Genomic DNA, 23,223 nt, shown 5'->3' on the forward strand with positions numbered 1-23,223 from the left:
GATTTTATTCAATAAAAGATATGGTTAAAAAAAATCATTTTCAACAATAACGAAACAAAGGATTGCAGAAGTATTTTTAATGGTGATTTGACGGTATTCAGATATAATCCCAGTAATACTACACTTCCTCTGTCCTCTTCTTAAGGTAGTAGTGTACGTAGTTTTACTCGTATCTGCGGTGGCTGCAACCGTTAAGAGTTTCTATTCAAATGACTAAGATTCTAAGGGGAATATCAGAATACCAGCCATGCAGAACTGTGGCGACTGCTCAACTAGCTAAAGGATGAGTTTGATTAGATGATTCTATAGTGGTTACCAGCTCCGACAGCAGTCACATTTAAGCCTCACCTGGTCCAGGATCAGCACTTCTGGCTCTGACGTGGGCCACATTTGGGCCAAGCATTAACAGTTATCTGCAAGCTGCTGTCACATAACTCTCTGTGTGAGAAATTTTTAATGACTCAAAACCAACACCGACACATAGAACTGAAATTTCCCTTTTATTTTTACCTCCTCTGACCCTTCAGGGTACAGAAAATCTTCCAAATCATTGTTTGCATTATTGTTTTTCTACAAAAATATACATATATGTGAAAAAAAAAATATATATATATACACATATATATTTACACACAAATATATTTCCTTGCACCAAAACGAGTACTTGATGTTGAAGAGTTCATGAGTGGGTGCCATATAATTGAAATCTTTATAATTTTTCATGAATCATCCCCTCCAAAAAAAAAAATTTAACCAGTCCAGAAATTAACCACTTAGTTTGGGGTCTATGTGCAGCATGTGTAACATCATTTGAATCATTATATTACTGAAAAGATAGAGGAACATGGTTTCTTACTCCTTCGGTTCCATTTGTGTTTACAAAGTGACTCAAATGTTACTGTTACTGCAAAATAGTTGTCAGTTTATTTACTTACTAATTAGTGGGTTAAGTGGTGCTCTAGTTTAATTACAGGAACCAAAGACAAACCAGTAATTTAAGCAGAGAAAACCGTTAGCCTCCATCAACAGTCTCGCCATCTTTTATTGTCAACGTCATCACATAACAAAAGCAAAAACTTTATACAAATAATCTTTGCAACAATAATTAACATTTTAATAATAGACTCTTTTAATCTGTAGTGCACTTCAAATCTCCTCACCCCTCTTAAAGGCAGTCCAGGACAAATAATCTGATGAATTATCTTGTCAGTGGCGTCGTGGAGCAGTCACTTCCTGGAAAGTACAAGGTTTAAAACTAAAACGTGACGTGTTCAGGGACACCAAGGTCACATTTATTGCTTTAACTCAGGTCTCATGAGAGTGTTTTCATGTCATGAGACTGGACATTACAAAAAAAGAAGGAAAAAAAGGCCTGATTATAAAGTGGAGAGATGTGGTTTATCCTGGAGTCACCTCCATTTAAAGGTCTCTACCTGATTGTACCTGGGAGTCCTCCAGTGGCCAAAGAGAGATCTATTCTATTCTATCTATTCATATGCCCTAAGATATAACTTGTTAAAAATATAAAATATTAACATTTACTAAGTTATGTCTTCTTGTCTTGAAATATTGCCTTTTTTTTTTAGCCACTCCAGGTCTCCAGATGAGCAGCACATGATCTCGACTATTGTTGCTCTATCAAATACTAAGTGAGTGATTCCAGCTGCTCCAAGATCAAACTGGCAGGATACCCAGTGACTGTGGGGGTGATACTCCATAATACTAGTTTTTCTGGATTTTATACTTTTTTAATGTACTGAGCTTAAATACTTCATAAGACCCTAAAAGTACTTCAAATAAAAATCTAAGGCCTGTGAGGAGTTGATATAATGAGGAGGAACCTTCAATTTCAGTCGAGGATGCGAACTTGTTGAGAGTATGACCGTTAGCGGGGAATGGACTTTGAACGCCTTCACACAGGTGTGCGACCCAGGTGAACAGAGCTTCATTAAAAAAACAGGAAGGTTCTGATAACTGAGTGACCCCCCACCCACCGCTGTGACAAAAAAAACAGACAGGATCAGTGCAATGAGCTGGACTTCCTCTAACAATCCAAATCCTACGAGGTTAGAAAACAGTACCGTGCTGATAAAGGCCGGTGCAAACCTTTGTGCATGACCACATGTACAGCAGGTAGACACGTGTGCTCCTATAAACATACAAGCAGTCATACTAAAACACACGCACGCACACACACAGAGCAGCACACACATTTCATTTCAGATGTTTGCAACCCTGACCTTTAACCCCCATTCATAAACATCCTAATGAGACTCCGGCAGCTCTGCCGGTCCCAGAGGCACATACGTGTTGCGGCTAAAACAGCTTAAAAACCAACACAACAGTGAGGAGTGGGCGTTAAAAAACAAAACAAGTTAAATATCTCCACTGCTCTCCAATAAAACAAACGCCTCCATAGAAAGGGCAGGAATGTGCACTGAAAATCTGTCAAACCATAAAAGAGGTCTCGCTTTTTTTTTTCTTTTCCTTTAATTTCTTAAAAAATATATTTTAAGTCAAAAAAAATTCAGCTAAGCCAGTAGCTAATAAGTTCACCAGAAGCTGCAACGACAGGCAGGAGAAAAAGTCACACCTGGGTAGAGAAAACCTGGACACGGATTTGTTTTGTACAACATGGAAAAGTGCCAATGAAGTCGGACAATCCATGGCCCCCTTTTTCACACGAGGAACTGAAACGTAGCTGCTAATATTGATACTTATTATAAGAGGAAATAATCACCTCAGGTATTTCATTGTTATCAAAAAGCAAACACGTGGCTGAAAAGGAGGAGTAAGAGTATTTCTCAAGCTCCTCCTGGAGCTTCGTGAGTGAGTCCTTCTCACGCCGGACGCAACTCAGCGTTAAGTGCACGTGCCAAAGGTGCCTGCAGTAAAAACGTCTGGAAATCAACCTGCAGTGATGCAGTAGAACCTGAACGTCTGACAGATCAGAACTGTGAGTCTTAGTCACCAGGAACGGAGGAAGGAAGGAAATGGAGAGCAAGGGGGGAGAGGGAGAGAGAGAGAGAGAGAGAGAGAGAGAGAGACAAAGACAGAGAGAGAGAGAGAGAGAGAGAGAGAGAGAGAGAAAGATGTTGGGGGTCATTCAGTACAATCATGGTCGCATTGTGCTCTTCATCTGAGTTTGATTTGGTTTTTTTTTTGTGTGTGTGTGTTAGTTTTTGCCAGCACTAAGTCCCGCCTCCTTCATCTTCTTGCTCCTCCATGTTTCTGCGCGCCATTCTCTCTCTTCGCTCTGCCCGCCGCTGACATCGAGGACAGTCCTTACCCGACCGGAAGCAGGTGCGGTGGTAACAAGCATGACAGTCTGGAACAGGAGGGAGATGAAAAAATACATTAATGAAAGAGTGCTGCAAAAGAGCAAGGGAAGATAAGAGAAAAGTAGTTCTCATCTGCTAAACCAAACAATGCTCACAAGCAGAAACCAGTTTAACCAGTTTGACATGACTTGAATGTGATGTCAGCCAATCAAAATCAATCCCGAGGGTGGGGAGGGGGGAGCAGAGGAGTATAAAAGGTGCCAAAGCAAAAGGCAGCAGGTATGTGAGACGGCTGATCCCAGGAAAAATTGGCCGCACCCTCAACCAGTTCAGACGCATCCAGTTCCTCCAGCAGAGCTCACACCGAGACTCCTACAACTACATGAATTATTTTCTCTCCGGGTTTTTATGAATGATTGATGAAATGACAGCAAACTCAAAAAGTCAAAAATTATGTTTATTTCACATTCAAATGATATGAAGCTTAAATGACAGCAGGCAGATGTGAACCATGTAATCACACAAATAATCTAGCAAATCTGAATAAAAACAAATGTCATACAACAAAATGAGGCGGTGCGGTGCCGGTTAGCGAGTCAACGAACGAAACCAACCCAAGTAATGAAATAAAAGTCCTCACTGGCTCAAGGAGACATGTGACACACCAACCTTGAACACTGAAATTCAGGACCAGAAAACCCAGGTGTAAACAAACACACGAAACTTCTCTATAATGTAACTTTCAGCAGTGAACCCTCTCTCCCTGATACAGCACAAGTGAGCAGCTGAGGGTCAGACACAGGAAATTTAAGCTTTTCACATCCGCCACCAAACAGCTGCCACATCTACCCGCCACCACCAAATGTGCAAATGTGCAAACCACAAGAACCAAAACACGGAACTACCGGAACCAGCAGAGTGCTGGGAATTCAGGAGCAAATAAAACCAGAGTCAAACCACCAGAGAGCTGAAGGAGTGTGAAGAGTTCCAGCGGAGCAGAAAGCATAAAAAGAGATGCAGGGAAACGAAGTACAGGATGTACTACATGTTTTACATTAAAAATACCGCTGCGAGTAAATTTACCACTCGAATAATCTAACAATGTCTTCCATCAAATCAGTACCTCACGAAACCTGCTGGTCATACATTAAATATATCCAAAAAATAAATTAAAAGTAATAAATAATTGAGAAATTAAAAAGCAGCAAGCATCACAACCGGGAGGCTGGACCTACACCACGTTTGGCAATTTTGCTTGAAAAAAAGGTGACCATGTGATCAATAAAATTGCAGATTTTGTAATATGACAACTAAACTAATAAATCAAGTCTTTCCCAAACATAAGAAATAAAAAGTCTGAAATTGTAATATTTGTCAAATATGCAGGATTGACACAACTAAAACCCTGGAAAATAACATACTAGTAAACTACAGACAAATAGAAACCTCCGATTACAGCAGTTTTTCGCTTGAAGGATTAAAGACAGAAAACCCTCAACTGATCCTAAATCAATTCATCACACGTACTCAATCACTGGAGTATTTGGACGCATGCAGTAGAGCCCACCAGTATTAAGCCCTTTAGTCATGTGCTGCACAGTAACTTGAATGATTATAATGCTCCTGAAACAACCTCTATCCTCCACCCTTTCAAAAACTTATATGGATTAGCTCCTGTGTGTCTTGCGCTCGTCCTCCCTCAGTTTTCTACCTCTCCTTCGTCTGTCCTGCTCTGCTTTGCTGTCCCTTCACATTTCTGCCTGTCTCTGCTTACTCTCCGAGCTCTACGAGTTTTGCGAGCTCGCCAGTTTGTTTGTGGTTGAACTACTGGAACCTGTCGATCTTCCTCTTCACTGTCAACCTCTCCTTTCCCATCATTCTCCCCTCTGCAGTCCTCACCCGCCCTGACTTCGCCTCTGGACAAAACCTTTGTCAGCTGATGAGGTTTTAGTGGTTTCTTTACTGTAAATATCTCCATGTTTTCCCCACCACATTCCCCTTCCTCCTCCTTGTCTTGATCTGATGTTTCAACTCTCATCTCTGCCTCTTTTCCAGCTTCCCTTTCCTCCTCAGCACCCCCTTCTTTCTCTATTCTTTGGTCAGATTCTTCATTGTCAATTTCTTTCACTTCTCTTTTTCTTCCATCCTCTGCTTCTTTTTTCGAGAAACCCTTGGCAAGGCTCACCAACCTTGATGTCATCCATTGTCCCTTCCTCTCTTGCCCCGTTCCTACACCCTCTAAACTTTCTATGCTGCTGCATGTTTCACTGCCACTGTCCCTTCCATCTCTTTTTGAAATGTTCTTCTTTAGTTTTTCTATATGAAGAATTTTAAGTAAATTAACCTTTTCCCTTCTTGAATGCCCTTCCCCCTTCCTGACATTGATACAAGCCTCCTGGGTTTGACCCCTCCCTCTCTCTTCCTTTTCTGGTTCAACCATCTCCTGCTCGTCCTCACTGTCTTTCTGCTTGGATAAAGATTTGACCCATTTTCCAGCAGAGAACACCTGAAACAACCCCCTCCTTTCCTGTCTCACTTCTTTGTTGTCCCTGGATTTCTCTGGCTGCACATCCTCTGGATCCTCTTCCCCTCCCTCGCCCTCCCTCCTGTCTCTGGAGAGAGCCCTTGCCAGTCTACGAGGTTTCCAGTCTTTCCAGAAAAATGGAATGGAGGGGCGGGGAGAGGGGACTCTGGAGTCGCCCAGGCCCGCAACCAGCAGTGAGGGCTCACCTTCACAGCGCTGGCACTTGCTCAGCTGAAATGGGAAGATGATGTCTTTGTCGTTGCCACAGAACTCACACACGAAGCCCTTCGCCTGGCACAGCTGGAGAAAAATCCAAAATATTGTTTGAGAAAAAACTTTCAGGTAGGCTCTAGAAAGTTCTCCACATTAGCATCACAGCCACAATAACATGGTGACTGAATCCACAGTTTTCTCACCACACAGCCAGCTACATGCAGGGTGCCAAGTTTCAGCAGCTCCTTCATTCGGGGGGCCAGTTCCCCATTACGAATAGAAGTGAGGTCATTGAGGGAAAAGAGGTGAAGGTCCTCGGTCAGGTGACCTGGTAGGCTGTCAAACTGCTCAAGAACCCTGAGAGACACACAAACACAGACATAATATAATTAAGTAAGTAACTAGAGGGAACAGAATGTTACACATAAAAACAGAGGCTTCTTGTGACTGCTGGATTATGCGATTAAGTTTGCTTATACTGAACCAAGCTAGCAAAGTCTGCCCTAGTGTGTGGTTTTAGGTATCAAACAAGATTTCGGATCTAGCGTGACCACCTCTGCTATCAGCTCAAAGATGAGTACAAACAGAAGACTTACTCTTTTGCAAAGCGACAGGTCTTGAAGAGATTTTTCATATGGAACAACTGCATTCTCAAAACCTAAAAAATTGGGGCGGGGAGATCTCATTAAGTACATCAAAATGCAAGAATGACACAGCATCTTCACAGGAAAAGTGTTTTTTTTATTTCAGTATTCAGCTCAGAGGTTTCCATTTGCATATAGGCACAGTATTAGAAACTGTTTTGTACAGCTTGGTTTACCACGTGAAGAGCTTCTACACCAGCTAAACTGCCTGTGTGTCTCCGTACTCACCCTGACGGCCTCCAGAGATTTGATCTTCTTGTACAAGCCACTGTTGATGTCATTTGGGTTGAACAGCGGATCTCCAGCAATCTTGCTCAGCAAGTCCCGGGCGAAGTTGCTGACGTAGTACTTGCTGAAGTCCCACTTCATCAGCACTCGACCAGGAACCACCACTTGGGCGTTCTCGTGGCAGCACTGGCAAAAGTAACGGCCGAGGTACTCACAATAACGTAGCCTCTTGATATAGTCTGAGGTGAGGAAGAACAACAGCGTGTGAGGTAAAAGTCTGTACAGCATGTCTCCACATAACCATGCATGAAAAGAAAAAACAAAAGGCACAAAACACTTACTTATTGTGATTATAAAGTTAAAATAAACCGTTCAAAGTGGCTAAAGTTTTTTGTTGTACCTGGGTCGATGCGTGTGCCGCAGCCAGCACAGCGGTAGTTCTGTTTAGCCACAACTATTTTCCTCCTAGCAGAGAAATAAGAAAAAATGCACTTTGTTCAAAAGAAACTGTCAACACAAAGAGAAAAGTAATGTTACAATTACTGCCACTTATATTAAATCATTTTTACATTTCCGGTTGGTTCTAAAGTCATACTGTTAGGTTAGACCTGTGAATGAAGCTTAAGTCTGATTTAGACCTACTTAGGTGCAGAGTGAATGTTGAAAATGATCTGTGGTCGGGGTGGCGCCCACTCCAGGTTCCCTCGAACTCGAATCCTCAGTTTATAGATGTCCGCGTGCTCTCCGTCATCGGGTGAGATTGGCAGAGAGTCAGGAATGGGAAGCAGCTGAGAAATAGAAAACAATGTGTTGAGAATGGCTCTCTTCTTCCTGTGCATGAGTTTAGTTCGTTTATTATGTTCAGTGCTGTGTATTATGTCTTATTCTCTGGTACGTGTGGAGAAGAGGTGTTGTGCACCTTCTGTGGAGCGTCGTGTTCTGGAACCAGCCAGTCGAGCTCTGAGGCTGCTGGAAGCTGCATCCCCTCAAACTGCCTGAGCAAACCCATGGCGACCGACTCAGCTGAGTTGGACTGAAGGAAGGAGGGCGAACTGAAGACACACAAGCAGGAGATAGAGGGTTTCTACTGTAGTTCATGGGTGCTTGATTATCCCACACTGAAGTGACTGAATATCAAATGATTTTATTCCTATAAAACTCTGTCACAAAGGACGGAGGCAAACAGGAAAAGGTTGTGTGACTTACATGGACTCAGAGCTGAGAAAAGACTTGCTGCTGGAGCTTACGCTACGCTTTATGTCTGCTTCTGGAACACAGAGCAACAAAACAATTACAGAGAAGTCAAGGCCAAAAGGGAAAGACTGGTATACCAATCAATCACCTGCCACAGAGATTCTAATTTTGTTTGATCATTTACTTATTTTGTTTTATTTGGCTGATGGGATATCCAGCCTAATGCTTAGTTGACTTCTCTGTTATAAGATCAATATATATAATTATATTTAAGACAGCTGCGATCAAAAAAGGAGAGTCTAACGTGTCTCTGTGAGAAACCCAAATCATGTTTTTAAAAATAATTTCAAAAAGCAGCATGCAAAAACTCTCTATACGTGCAAGAAAAAAATCAAAAAATTACGTAGAACAGGTTTAGCAGATAAGGAGATGGCTCACACTCATCATTTTCGGATTATTAGTGCTTCATTTTTTAGAATTATGTTATATTTTATGTGAGCAAATATTCCATTTTGAGGATTTAAAGCTCTACTGGATTGAATCAATCATAGCAACAGCAGAGTAGCAACAACCTGAATGAGGAAGTTAGTCAGCAGTAAATTGCTAATGTGAAGTTTCAGCTCTGGTTGAGACTGCTGCCCAAATCACAAACACTTGTAGGATTTTTCTAATCAGAGTTTTTTCTGATCATCCTCTTGCCATGATTTTACAGATTGTTTAGGAAGCAACTGTGAATACAAGGGATGGTGATGGATTTTTAGCATCTCCTTCCAGAGAAGTGAGGTATAACTGCAGCAGTTATAGGGAAAAACAAGCAATATCCTCTCACCACAACTTCATTATGGACACCAGTTCAACTTTAAAGAGTATGTCTAATAAAATGGCAGCGTCTCTGTGCATTTGGGAGGATCTTCTTAAGTTGAAACCAATCATCAGACAGGCTGGTTTGAGAATTTTAGAACCAGCTGCATTTTGACAACATCAAAGCATTTATTTTATCCTGTATCAACAATTCAGGTTGGTAAGGTGAGTGTAATGCTCTGAGAACAGGAAATGAAAAAGCAGCTTGAGTTGGCATCACTGATGTAAATATGACAGCAATCATGCTCACTGGAGGCTGGAGAGGGTCAGTAAGAGTAAAGATGAATGGATGAATAATGGACTCAACTAATTGCTACAGTTGCCACCGACTGCCAGATACGAACTCCACTCGTGAACCTCCCTAAAACTCTAAAAGGCACCGACACATTTATCCTCGCACACCTCCAACACAACAGAGCACTGAGCAACAAGCACCAACATCCAAGAGCACAATTCAGCTGGGAGGAGATAGCCGGCTCCACTCCAAACTGAAAACCTCAAGTCCCCTCCCTCTCTTGGAGAAAAAACACAGGAGAGAGACTGCATCTGAATACCACAACCATTAAAACTCTTTCACCAGCTGGTTATCTGTTGAAAGAGAAATTATTTCCTGTTGAGAGCAAATTGGCTGCCCCCTAAATATGATCATGTGCTGCATGAAGGAAGTACATGCTGCCAACTGCCAGTCATTATGCTCATCTAGGGATGTCTGGATGTTTAAGCTAAGCAGGATTCTGCTGTTCAACTTGTAATTTATAGATTAGCCAGGATACCACTGAGTATTCACATCATACTGGATATTTTTGTTCAATTTTTCATATTTGATTCACTGTGACAATAAAAGGATAATTTAATACTATTAAAAACATCGCAGGATACTTAAGATTGTGGTTGACCTTTAGTGTCAGTAGTTTTATTGGCGGATTTGGATGGAAACCCTCACTTATTCCACAAAGATAAGATACTAAGCGATGAACTGAATGTCAAGTCACGACCTAAGCACTACCCAGTAATGCACAAAGGACTGAAAGAAGAAACTCAGTTTGGAGTGAAGCAATCAGCTTCCTCTAAGAGGAGCACCGTCTATAACAAAGGTGCGGAGCCTCGCCCACAGCCTGCAGATACCTGAGAAGAGGGAGGCGAGTGACAGGGAGAGGCCGTTCTGAGACACCGCCAGCAGGGACTGACCCTCACAGCCATCTGAGGGACAGAAACTAACACTCAGCACAACCGTCACCACAGGCACGGATATTTCAAACACAATCAATGCTGTGTGTCAGTATACTGTACTGATGCAGTGCATGTGGGAGTCATGCAGTCATAGAGCCACCAGGATAAACCAATTCTGAATGTATCTACAGCTGAACTGCATTTAAACACAGTTGGGTCGTGTAGAGTCGGCTTGTTCGTGTTTAAATGTGTTGTGTTAGAAAGTGCATGCACATGTAAAGTCCCACAACCCAAGTTAATATTAATGAAGCAGTCCACATGTCAGAGCTTATCCTCCTCTGGTTAGAATGTGAAACACAACCGATGACTTATTTTAGAAATTCAGTACAAAATATCATAAAATGCCCTGATATATGGTGCTTGGGAGCTTTCCCAGACTGAACACACCCTATCAAACCGTTGCCATATAAAAACGACATACACCAGCTCACAAGACTGTAAAAAACAAACAAACAAACAATAAAAGACAGTAAAGTCATGAATACTTCATACAACTATTCTTGGCCCTTTGTACAGCGTCATCCATGATAATGGTCCATGGTAAAACATGACATGCATTGTGAGCGCCATGAAGCCAGAGTGGTAATGAGGTTATGAATTAGGAAGTAACAGAAACATCTTCACAGTGACACGTGATGAGTTAAGCAGGCTTTCTGTGCATTTCATGTTATTTTTTGACCTTTTACACTAACAGCATCTAACTGTGACTGGAACCTGCTCCTCATCAAGTACACTAGCTGAGCTGAAATATTAATCTCATTGTGACACTGAGAAATACAACTAATTCAATTTGTGTGACTTTCAACCAATTTTTTCAGCACCCTCTCATTCCCTCGTTCTACCTCGTAGTTCACACTCCTCCACCTCCTCCACTGAGTCGGAGTCAGACAGACCCTGGTAGGAGTCCTGGGAGCTCCTCCTGGAGCCTCCACTATCAGTGGAATGGAAAACTGCACAAATGGTAGGGAAAAAAATGAGACAGGAGTGAATGACAGGAATCCACAGGGGATAAATGGTACTAAGGTGTAGTGATCCTGGTTGGGAAAGACTGGGAGAATAAAGCCATAGAGATGACGGATAGCATACAGGCCTGAAGAATATAAACATGTGATGAGCTCTTTGGCCTGTGGTACCTGTGTGCAATTCAAACTTGTCTGTTTTTCAAGGACCTTTATGTCTCTACATGTGAAAGCAGCCACGTGCAAGATCTCTTAAAATCTGACATTTGTGTCACTTGGCCATCATAAAGTAGGAAATTATCTCTATAAAAAGACTTTGCTGACCATGCAGCTAGAGTCTCTCAATATAACTCGTGACTTACTGTGCTGGGAGGATGTGCAAGGAGGCAGGCGGCTGCGGCGGATCTGCTGCCTTCGCAGTCGGATCTTTTGCTTGAGCTGCTGAATCTCACAGTCGCTGTCTCCTTCCTCCTCACCCTCCTCCTGATGCCGAAGGTTGTATTTCATCAGCTCGATGGCTGCAATAAGAGACTCTGAAATGCTGAAATGAGCATTCTCCTGCAGAAAACGGAAGACATTGGAAGTAATTGAAAAAGAGTTTCTCTGCAAACATTTCAGCACCCTGAACACCACCACTTTGCATGAAAGATGTACATTACAGCATCTGATCTGTGCCATCTCTGTCCACTCCCTCACCTTCTCCAGGTCAGCACAGCTGCCGAAGTCCTGCTCTGACAGGTAGCTAATGAGGCTCTGGCCCTCTGACGGCTTCCTGAACATCCCATCTGAAGCCCTGCTGCACTGGGGCCCATCTGAAACAGCCAGAACATACATTGCAAAACATGACAACAATACAGAAAACAGAAAAGAAAAGTGCAAGAATTTTGGTGTTGCATTTTAGTTATATTATAGTTTCACTTTTCCAAAAAAAAGTATTGGCCTTTCAAATTAGTAGAATTTAAATCAAAATGCTTTAACTGTTCCAAAGCCCAATAATATCAGAATATCTCATTTATTCCATGTACTACTCCTATCTGCTTCAGATAAGCTTAACTTCACTTCAAAGACTATAGCGGATCAGGGGTCAGCTCTATTGAGCAGGATTAGCAGGTTAACTTCAAGTGTTTTCAGTACACAGGGTGTTTCACACCACCAGTTTACCTGGATTCATTTAAGGTTTGTTTATAGGTCCCTTATGATGTTATTAAGGGATTAGGGATTAAATATTCTTAAGTATGCGGCTCTAGACCTCACCATAATTGCATATTGGAAAACTCTGGGTTGTTTGCAATCACTGTAACACTGCTTGTGCACTATTGCAGTTGTTTGGTCTTAAAAATATGTTGAACTTGCCCCATGAACACTCTCCCCCTGTCCAGAGTGTCACATTTTTGGTGTGGCTGACTCACTTCCGACATTTACATTCAAGAACTGAAAACTATTTTTCAGGATGTATTTCTTTTTCTTTTTGCAGCTCTTTCCACAGCTTTGGACCTCACAGCAGACCTTTTTTAATGTGAAAAAGAGGATTTGTTCGGGTTTTGTCTAACATTCTGGAATGATGGCTACAAGGTGACGACCAGGCAATTCAGGAGCATCACGAATAGAAAACTCACGAGACTCCATGTAGAGGGAACTGGGGGTTCTGATGTCACTGTGCTGATGTGAGAAAGGGCTGTAGTCCTTCATACAACAGTCATCACCAACTGATTCTGGAAATAACAAACAATCAATGGTGTGTTATCACCTATCAATAGTATCAGTACTGAATCGTTGATACTGATGTGACTACATATCTTCCATCATAGAAGAAGAAGTAAGACATTAACTGACTTTGGTTTTGTCATTTTTTTTTAACGTGACACAAATAAAAAAAACATCTATGGAAACTGTTCATTAGATCACATGCAAGAACAAACATGACAAACGTTCTTTCACCACTTTTAGTTTACACATTACACAGTATATCTTTTAAAAAAATCCATCTATTACAACAAATAAAGAGGGGAAAAAAGCTTTTGACATTTTCACTAATCTCTATCTTCAATGACGATACTACTGCTGTCAGGAAAACAGTAACACAGCTGTAATGACAGGAACTCATTAATACCCCACATGATGCCCTCAATGAAATAAGCCTCAGATCATGAAAAATGGACACAAACACAGTAAACACAAGGATACAATTTGAAAATGACCAAATATTTTGTCCTAGTCTTGCCACATCACGAAGCCAAATGGAATAAAAAAGATGGAAGACTTGAAATGAGAGGGACTGTGAGAGGTCTTCCACATGCAGAAGAAAAAAAGATAAGCGGGTGGGAGGGGTCAAGTGATGGAGCACAGTACAACTGCACTGCCAACCTGCTACCGGATCTTCAATAATTATGGTGATTTTCCGGTGGCCCCCTCCTTTGCACAAATGGTAGAAAAAGAGAAAGAAGAAAGAGATAGAGCAGAAAGAGAGAAAGTTACCTCAACCCAGTAGGGAAAAACAGTGTGTGCAAAAAGAATAGATCTTAATTAGGCAAGATTTTAAACATTAACAGAAAGGTTAGCCCGCATTTTAAATATCATATACCACAACCTACTCCAGCCTTTATATCACCTGCAGAAAGCTTAGGGAGCAATGTATAGACATTATACTACCTCAAATCCACTCCACACAAAAACATCCTTTAAATACTATAAATGGAAAACAGACTCTCTATATCTTCAACTGTAAATTAACCATGTAAAAGTAAAGGGAAGTAATCATTTTTCCATTGTCAGTAGCCATAATATATATTATTTAACTACATTGGAAACCCAATTAATGAGAAATATTTCAAAAATTATAATCTTCCTAAAAGTGCATAAATAAACAAACAGCTGAAGGTTTGAGTCTGGTTTAGCTCTCCCAATGAAAATAGAAAAGTAATATAAAAATAGCAGGATGGGAGCTCAGGTGTCAGCAGCTGTGTCAGGTGCCTCCTGCTTACTTACCATTCCTGAGTTTCTGGTTAATCCCTGTGTCAGAAAATGAGCGAGTGTGCCCTCGGGACCCCCGGCTCTGCCCTCTCTGCCCCTCTGAAAAAGATGAACGCCTGGGCGGGGGTGGAGCCAGGGAACTTCGCTGCATGGTCTGGTCCTTATTCTCACCCTGCTCGCTGCTGTTTGAGCTTTGGGAGTCACAGCGACTGCGTTGCCCCAGGTTACCAATAGCCAGGTACTCTGGACCATCATCATATTCAGTGTCACCAGAATCCCCTGTCTCAGGCTGAAGGGAGGAGGGTGACGGCGAATCTGTAATAGCAATGGAAGGGACTAACAAGGGTCCAGGGGGTGGTGTCACACCCCGCTCACTTTCCCCCTGCCTGGACAAACACACCCAGGGAGCTCCCAGGCTGCTGGCTGGTGAGGTAGTGTCTGTAACACAAGAGAGTAGGTATAAGGTGAAGAAATAATACCAAGGTCATGTCTTCAGCTGGTGTATATGAGCAGGAGTCCCAAGTCTTAGACTTTTTGTCACTGTGCCATAAAGGCATTGAAAACAGAATGATTGCATCCTGGATCCTTGTGAGTTTATGAGATTTGCCCTCCATAAAGATCTCTATGACCCATCTGCTGCTACCACTTGATCTGCTCTTTATTGTACTGTTTTGTGTGTGTTTTTTTTTTAAGTGATGTATTTAACCCTGACTACTTAAATTTAATAAAGTTCTCTCCTAAGGTAGGTAATAAAGATTTTGTTCCAAAAAAGAAGCAGAAGATTTTTCAGTGACTTTAAACATCATATCAATTTTGTCAATTTGACTGGGCACATTCCGTTCAGGACATCAAATTTTGGAGGATACATCCACACATTCTTCACTCACTGACCTTGTCCTGTAACAATCAGGCCTCTGTGTATTTAGGTCCTGAAGTCCTTTCACATACAGACTGGAGTGTATTCATGGTGTCATTCCCCAATGATGTATAAACTGATTACAGAATAAAGACTCATTCTCGGTTTTGGCCACAAGTGAGTACTGGAATGTGAATCGACTAATAAATTGAGAGCTTCATATTCTGTCTCATGGGAAGGAAGTTAGAATTTCCTCATTTCTCATGTTGGGGTCAGTAGGAATGACATGACAAAGATGTTTGGTTTTTGTTCATGATTGTGAAACTTAAGATTTACATTGAGAATCAAAGATATCAACATATTCCTGAAAACTTAATTGAAAACATAATGGTTACAAGGGTTATATTAGCTGCCTGAGAGAGAGAGTCACCCTCTCCTTACTTGTACTGTCGCTGTTTTGAGATCCGACTCTTGTTGTGTTCTCATTGCTGTGGCTGGTGGCGACATCTTGGAGGGAGCAGTTGGAGATAGTGAGCCTGTGGTTTAGAGATTTTCCTCTGGGAGCTGAGTCAGCGCGCCTCCAGGCTCCACCAGCCCCCGGCAACACACACAGGCTCTGGCTCTTCAACAGGCCCAGCAATGGTGAGCCCTTCAGTGGGGACAACTGGAGGAGTGAAAGGTCAAGAGTTAAAGATGTTCAGGCCTTTTCCAAGTGGTCTTCCTAAATGCTTAATTAATCTCCCCTTGTTTTAAAATGACATCATTGAAGAGAACACCGATTTTATATCTCTTGACTCAAAATGATTTTTCAGATCCAAAGTATCACAATAATGAAACATGAAAGAAACACAAATCAGAAGTTAAAACATATTTTTGTTGTGTGAAACACAATATTTCAACACAATCCTCAAGGAAATCTGCCACCTACTTGACAAGCCTATTCTAACATGTACGTGATTGTTTCGGAGACACCCACCGCGACAGTGTCTATTTGGGCCAGCAGTTTGGGATTATTCTGCTCTACAGCCTCCAGACACTGGAACATGGCTGTGACATGGGGCTCGCTGAGCAGAAAGGCATCATCTAGAAGGCAGAGACAGACAGACATAAGTACGTAGAGAGTGAGGCTAAAGCGAAAAAAACAAATAAAAGTGAGAGGAAAGAACATCATACAGATGCACAGGAAGGATTTGAGGAACAGAAAGAGATATATCAAAAAAATCCCTGTATTTAAATGTCAGACTTACCGTTGTAGAATTTTTTGGTGTGTCCCTGATGCCTGAGCAGAGGTCTGAGCTGAGCTGACAGCATGTGAACCTGTAAGCTGTGAAGCAACCAGCGTTCGGCCTTGTAGCTTTCACCAGAACTCTGCATCCCACTGCTCAGTACCGGCTCCAGGTGGCTGAACTGAGGATGAAGAGAGATCATGAGAGATGTCAAACTGACATTTTGTAACTGGAAGAGGAAAAAAATAGTTTAAAAAGGTACTAAAAGTAAGAATTTAAAAAAAATAAAATAAAAAAAGCTTCAAAAGTGCAACATGTGATCTTGATACCAGGGATGCAACTGTAAGTGCTACATACAACTCATCAATTTATTCCAAACACATTGCGGTTTCTACAAAAATAAAGAGGTATTTCACCTCAGTAAAGATGGTTTGTTTGTAAAACTGGGCTGAGCTTAGTGCTGGAAGACCAGAGAAAATGGGCAGGGGTATTCTCTTTAGCTCAAAAGGCAGAAACTGTAAAAAAACAAGAATGAATGAGGCTTGTTGCCTTCCGAGGCCACTGATGGAGCACTTGTAAATTAAATGAAAATGAACGTAAATGAACAACTCTCATTATATCTATAGACTTGGACACATAAGAGTAAAGCATTGGTACGTACAGATAAGTCCAGGGTTTCCCACGAGGGGGGGTTGTTGTGCAGGGGTGATGTTGTGCAATGTAGACTACAGACTCTGCACTACATTGAACAATTATTTAATCAACACTATATGCCTAAGCTGTAAAGTGCAGCGGGAAACCCTGTAGAAGTAAATCTGTAGTTGAAACAAGCGTGCAACAGTCTGGTGAAAACTGCAAATCTGCTACCAGAGCAAAATTTCCTTTGAACACATCACTTGGCATGTGAAAGAGGATCTTTCTTTGCATTGTTTAAATTAAAAGGAAAAAAACAAAAAACACCATGACGACAATGCAAACCTGGCATCATCAAAGTACAGGCTGATTAGACAACAACAGTATTTCTTTATGTGACACATTAATGCATAATTGGCTTTAATTCTGTTATTGACCTATTGTCCTAAATATGAATTTGGCATAGCAATTAGCTTCATAGCTGGCGTACTTGTGCCTAAAAAAGCGACGGGAGAGGTTCACATGCAGACCTACAGGGCTTGATGAAGGTGATAATTTTGACAGAGTGGTGAGTAATGAGTGGAATGTAAAATAAAAAAAACTGGTCAGCACACAATTAGAGGAGGGCAAACAAGATGAATACCAACCAGTTGTCACATGATGATTACATCATGGCCAAGCCTTTGATAAGAACTGCTCTCCTTTTATTTTTTTACAAACGCAATAGCTTATAACAAACTTACCATTTAGGCAGTAACACCAGGAATGCTTCACTATTTTCCTACCTCTTATGTATTTGAACAATAATTGATGTTAATCTATAAATATGGTTATTGTAGTTAACAGTAATTTAGGAGTACAATTTGGATTTACATAGTAAATAAGGATCAAAATATTTCTACAGGGGTCAGTGTCCATACCTGTTCAACATGCGAGGCAAGGTGCGGGCTGATGAAACGAACACACCAGACAAACGGCCAGTAGTCTCTCTGCTTGTAGAACACCTACATGTCAAAAACAGAGAATTCAGAAAGCAAAACAGGCAATAAGCTGTTCAACCTTGTAGCAAACATGAATACACAGTAGTAAATAGTCGATATTTCCGTGTTTTCAAGCTTTTAGGGTGTACTTTTTTTGTGTGTGGCATTTACGTGTTCAAGCTCACTACACGTAAGAGCCCACTGAAATGTCACAGGTCAAAGACACAGGATATTGAGCTGACTGATACTTGCAGTTTGCTGGAGACATCAAGATATTCCACAAGAATCAATAATCTCCATGTTCAAACATACGACTCATCAAGAAAACATACCTACTGGTGGACTGAGTTAAAGTCACAGGCCAAAGTTTAACAAGATTTACCAGCAAACCTGCCAATGCTGGAGCTGAACTGATTTATCATCCTTTCTATTTGAACAACATAAGTACAACAGAGAGAGTGAGAGTGAGAGAGAGAGAGAGAGAGAGAGAGAGAGAGAGAGAGAGAGAGAGAGAGAGAGAGAGAGAGATGAGGGTCAGAGCTGACCTGCTCATTCTTCAGTCCATGGCTGAGGATGTTATTCATGTCCTTGTGTAGCCGCTGCAGGCCACCATAGCGTGACCACACATTGGGGTTATTTGTGGACAATAGGCCCTCCACTGTAGTTTTCAAACTGGACAACAGCTTCCACTGCTCTCGCCTGGAATGAAAACAAGGCAGTGAGGAAGTTTGGAGGGAGACAAAAAAGGAAGTGGAAAAAGTGCTGGCATTAGCAGTGTTGCGGTTTGAAATCATTATTAACTTGGGGGGGGGGGAACTTTCCTGAGTACTGGAAATTTTAACAACTTAGTTACTGTAACTTTACTTGAACTAGAAATCAATTTTTAACTGGAAGGCCTGACAGCTTAGACTGTAAATGTTAGCCTTGTCACATTACATGAACATGAATAATAGACAGTTCCATAAAAAGGCACTGTTCCACTCCAGTCCTGTAATGAATTGTGTGTCAGTTTGTGTATGAATTGTGGCGCTTCTAAAGGATGTGAACTCTGCGAAACTGGCACATTAATTTCAGGCGAGATTAACAGCTGCTGATTCTCCACCGATGTCTAAATCAGCTGACACAGTTCTTGGCTGCAGAGCATTCGTCTACTTGGGTATGGCACCAGTTGACACACCAGGGCTAGCAGCCACTAGAGCAGAATCCCTAGACACACTGTCCAGTGTTGTCACATTATGGTGCACTATTAACCTCTTCAACCATGATTTATGTGTGTTGATACACTTGAGGCTTAAACCAGTAGATTTGTTGGTCGACCTTTAGATCAGGATTTTCCTCTCCTGTCTCATCATCAGCAACTGGCCAACAGCAGGTCATCCTCATATACTGCCTTATCAGTGGATGGTTCCTGATCACATTTTATAACAGTTATAAATAATTCATGCCTTTTTGTCATTTGCAGTAAAACAAAAGCAGAACATCTTCATGTGGGTTAATTTAACCTTTCATCGTTTTCAGTTTTGGAAAATGAAGAGCCAAATATCATGAATTCCAAAATTATAAACAATGGGTGACCCACTTGCTCTCAGGAAATACTAAAAAGGCCTGTGTGCACAAAATGTGCCATGTTATCTTGAGGACACAGCAGTGGAAAGCTGTCATCCCGAAAGTGTAGGACACGACAAAACAGTATTGGGTCAAATTCTCTCACAGGCATTAAGGGCTGGCTCATATCCAGGACTTCCTCTCTTTCACTTTAAGTCAGCAGTCACACTGAACATGGTTGAGAAGTGTTCGTTAAACAACAGTAAAAGAACAATAAAATCTGTTGTCAGTGGGATCTAAGCACCCAATGGTGCATAGTTTGCTAATGCAGAGAGGTGAAAGGCTGCTTAAAAAGGTAAAAGCTACAAATGTATGAACAAAACAGCACTGGATTTATGGAAAACGGCAGAGCAGTGGTATCACAAGTTAACCTCGGAGCTAACTAATCAAATTACATGATTTAGCATTGATGTAACCCACGAGTGTGTTGTGTTTATGTGTATGCGCAAAATTCCTCAAGGACTGGAGTGACCGTTGTGGTAAAACATTAACATGACAACTCTCTGTTTCACTGCTTGCGTGTCTGAGTAATTGATCTCCGAAAAGAAGCCTAAAAAAAACGATTTACTATTGGGAGAGTCTGACCAAACCTTTGATCTTTCACAAAGAGCAATTCACTTTCTAATCATACGTGTTCAAGCTGCCCATTAGACACACTTCCACAGAAAACTCCCCAAACTGATAGGAGATTGTATTGTATTGAACTGTCTTCAAGTAGTCTGGCTGCAGCTATATATTAAGCTATAAAACTGCTTTATATCATCAAACATTTGAGCACGCACTGTTCCCCAAAAAGTCATGCTAATGTCATGATATAATCATGTCTATGGGACGCCAACCTGCAACGCCGACCTATTAATTATACTTCATTCAATATTAATTTGTTTCAAAATATCATTTAATTGTAGTAATCTGGCAGCAGCGCCTGTCAACCAGGCAACGACCAACTCTACTTGACAGCTAACGCTAGCTGTTTGCACAACCTAGCTAGACAGAAACAGCTAGCTATTAGCCATGACGTTAGCGATTAATAGAGATTAACATCACAGCTACCTTTGACCTAACCAAGCTTTTAGAAATACTGGCTGTTTCCACAACATTCCGTTGTCGTTTACGGGATGTAGCAGAAAAGATACGATTGTGAGGCGTTGTACAGCGGTGAAGCTAACCCTAATAAGTCAAACTTAGCCTATCCAAACAGCTAGGTTAGCTTCAAATGCTACTGTCACTGATGCGCTTGCATTTCAGATAGCTGTCGCCGCTACGGAGGCGTTGCTTGGAAATCTACACTGGTTGCCCCAAATAAACTGGCCGGTGGGTTATCAATGACTGTGTTTCTACTTTAGTTGCATTTTTAGTCTTATTGCAGCCAGCCGGTTCGGGACATAGTCAGCCCATCCCTGGCTGTCACTCACCTGCGCTCTTCCGCCTCTCCCTCCACCGTTATTTCCATATCTTCCCAGCGGAGTGGAGCACCGTGCAAAGCTACCGGCTTCGCCAGTACGTCCTCTTGAAGATGGGTAGTTCTACTTAAGTAAAAAAAAAAAAAGAAAAGAAAGGTTTCTAAAGTGTTATCCGGACTTCCACCTCTCCGCCATCTCTGCCCCGCCTGTTCGAGCCGTAAATCAAAACACTAGCGGAGGCCGCATGACCGCTAGCATCAGCAAGTGGGCGGAGGTCTTGCGCTCTGCTCAGCCCACCTTTCAGCTATCATAATACCGCTTTACCTTGGAGTAAAAATATGTCTGCTCCCTCTGTTGTTGTAGTTTGGCCGTGTCTAAGCAGCTGCGGCCAGTTTTGCAGATCCGTACGTCTGACATACAGTGGTTGCTTGAGATCTTTCTAGATTTTCGACTGTTCTTTGAACTTCGATGAATTATGCCCCCTGGTGTCCAGATGTGATATTGCCGCTGACCGCAGTATGAACTCATATTAGTGTACCTTCATTCAAATATTACAGTTGGATTATGGTTGGATCATGATATTATATTATCTACTCAATTTATAATTCAGACCCTACCTTCAACCATTTTAAATCCTGTTATAACCATGAAGAACTATGGAGGAATATGAGACTGCACGTTTAATAATTTGCCAATTTTTAAAGTAACTAAAGGATAAATATGGGGTTAGAATTTGAAAAATTACAACACAAAACTTTACGCAGCAAGGGTTCAACCGCACAGGAAGAAGTCTGCCTTGAAGGCTGTCTGCCAGAGAATCTTTGGACAGAAGCCTTGGTAAAGGCTCTATTTTGACTTGAATTTGAAGTACTCCGAAGTGATGTGAAACATCAACATAAGGCTAGGCTCCATGTTCTCTAATTTAAGACTTGTAATGACTGATGACCTTTGGTGCTCTGTTGTATGGTTTGATTGTAAAGACTGTCCTGAAGATACGGATCAGAGAAACTCTCACATTAGTAGAGGCAACTCTGAGGCAATCCACAGAGAAACCACCAGTCTGCTCATCCTTTGCTTTTTAGAAGGTACTTTTATATATTACCCACATGATGGCGCCGGCGCCCTCGAAAAGATGTTTAATGTGAAAAAGTGAATGCTGTACACTTTGGTGAGTCAGTAGAATGCAACGAGAGGAACAGCAAAAATCAACCCCCGTAATTGTTAGGCGTGGTTGTGGATGACTGAATGGTGAGCAATTGTCCTTTCATAACGCACAAACACAGGCAGTTACTGCACAAGGGATTGCATTACACTTCCTTCCCCTTTGCTTTGTGACACTGATGATATTTGAGATCCACTAATACTACGATGTTGGCGATCATTTCATGGAATGTTACGCTGTAAGCAGGAAATCTGCGCATATTTCTTTACTCTCTCGAAATGTTTTCAATAAAACACTTTTTGTTTAAAGGGAAAACAAAATAAGTTCAGCTGAATTTGCAGGGGTATATTAGTAGTTGTATTTCTCTTGTCAGTTGCGCTGAGCTATTTTTGCTGTATTCTATCAGATTATAATCATTAATGTTCACTTAAAATCATTCAGTGAAAATAGTCTACGGAGCATTTTCAGTTTTTATTTTGATGCTTTAACTGATTCCAGCGGCAAAATACACCCAATAAAATCTGTGAAACATGAACACTGTGTGTCCTCCTAACTCCTTAAAAGTACTACGTGTCAAGGCCCAGATATGTCAGGATTCGGGACATGTCTGGACAAGTTGACAATAAAATTACAAGGAAAGTAAATGTTCATTTCAGCTTTCAGTGTTGCATTTCCTGAGCTGACTAAGCCACAGTGAGTCAGAGCTGCAATGAGGACAGATATGACGAGCGGTGAGGTGACCATGACGTGCTATCAGAGTGACGCAAAACTCGGTTCAGCCTTTTTTTTTTTTTTTTACATCAGTTTGTTCTTTTGAAGAGCGTGGTTATATGGTTGTAGATTCACAGAGGAGTCTGGCAGTCAAAGGAGACTTTTTCATTTAATTTTCAGCACTAACAACAACAGGAAAGCTTCCACATTATGAAAGTTGAGTTCATTTTGAAGGAATTCATGTCATGCAAAATCCATCAACTGGAGCCACAATGTCTGAATTGTTCATGTTATGTAAAAGAAAGTGTGTCATCATGCCCAGATGAGTAGGAATATTCAAAGGACGGGGGAAAACAAGCCCTGCTTACATAATTTTGGACAGCTTGAAAATACAAATTAGATCAAGGCTGTCCAAAAGTCAGCCTTGGTTTGTTTGGATCTAAATGATAGTTGATCAAATTACATTTATTTTGTACAATTCTAAAAGGGAAATCAAATTCACATGGTGGCACCACCAAAAACAGTGTCCAGCTCATGGTGGCC

At 41.4% G+C, this 23,223-nt stretch overlaps 1 protein-coding gene across 4 annotated transcripts; it reads right to left on the bottom strand.

Annotated features, from left to right (window-relative positions):
- Positions 1 to 54: 54 nt before the first annotated feature.
- rubcn (rubicon autophagy regulator) lies at positions 55 to 21,338 on the bottom strand. 4 transcript variants are annotated; one of them, XM_086224042.1, is made up of 23 exons: positions 21,132 to 21,338; positions 20,820 to 20,930; positions 18,345 to 18,498; positions 17,740 to 17,823; positions 16,208 to 16,367; positions 15,937 to 16,043; positions 15,402 to 15,624; positions 14,120 to 14,542; positions 13,499 to 13,546; positions 12,751 to 12,846; positions 11,831 to 11,946; positions 11,497 to 11,692; positions 11,018 to 11,125; positions 10,071 to 10,145; positions 8,097 to 8,157; positions 7,810 to 7,942; positions 7,533 to 7,678; positions 7,291 to 7,355; positions 6,891 to 7,129; positions 6,615 to 6,676; positions 6,222 to 6,375; positions 6,012 to 6,105; positions 55 to 3,328 (listed from the first exon to the last, which is right to left on the bottom strand). In XM_086224042.1, exons 2-23 carry the CDS (start codon positions 20,855 to 20,857, stop codon positions 3,192 to 3,194), a joined length of 2,919 nt encoding a protein of 972 aa, XP_086080168.1. In that variant the 5' UTR covers positions 20,858 to 20,930; positions 21,132 to 21,338; the 3' UTR covers positions 55 to 3,191. The 4 variants fall into 4 exon arrangements, with proteins under 4 accessions (XP_086080168.1, XP_086080167.1, XP_086080170.1 ...); XM_086224041.1 differs by lacking the exon at positions 21,132 to 21,338 and having other exon boundaries at positions 20,820 to 21,118; XM_086224044.1 differs by lacking the exons at positions 10,071 to 10,145; positions 21,132 to 21,338 and having other exon boundaries at positions 20,820 to 21,118.
- Positions 21,339 to 23,223: the final 1,885 nt, after the last annotated feature.

Source organism: Aulostomus chinensis, chromosome 14, assembly GCF_037954235.1.
Source record: "Aulostomus chinensis isolate RoL2024-O1b breed Wild chromosome 14, RoL_Achi_v1.0, whole genome shotgun sequence".
NCBI classification, from domain to species: Eukaryota; Metazoa; Chordata; class Actinopteri; order Syngnathiformes; family Aulostomidae; genus Aulostomus; species Aulostomus chinensis.

Bases quoted from the DNA above. Each gene is read 5' to 3' on its own strand.
- rubcn (XM_086224042.1), bottom strand. From the start codon at position 20,857: ATGGAAATAACGGTGGAGGGAGAGGCGGAAGAGCGCAG. The intron at 13,547-14,119 runs GTAAGTAAGCAG...ATTTGTGCAAAG, and splicing joins TAACCAGAAACTCAGGAATG to GAGGGGGCCACCGGAAAATC. The intron at 6,677-6,890 runs GTGAGTACGGAG...CCAATTTTTTAG, and splicing joins AATCTCTGGAGGCCGTCAGG to GTTTTGAGAATGCAGTTGTT.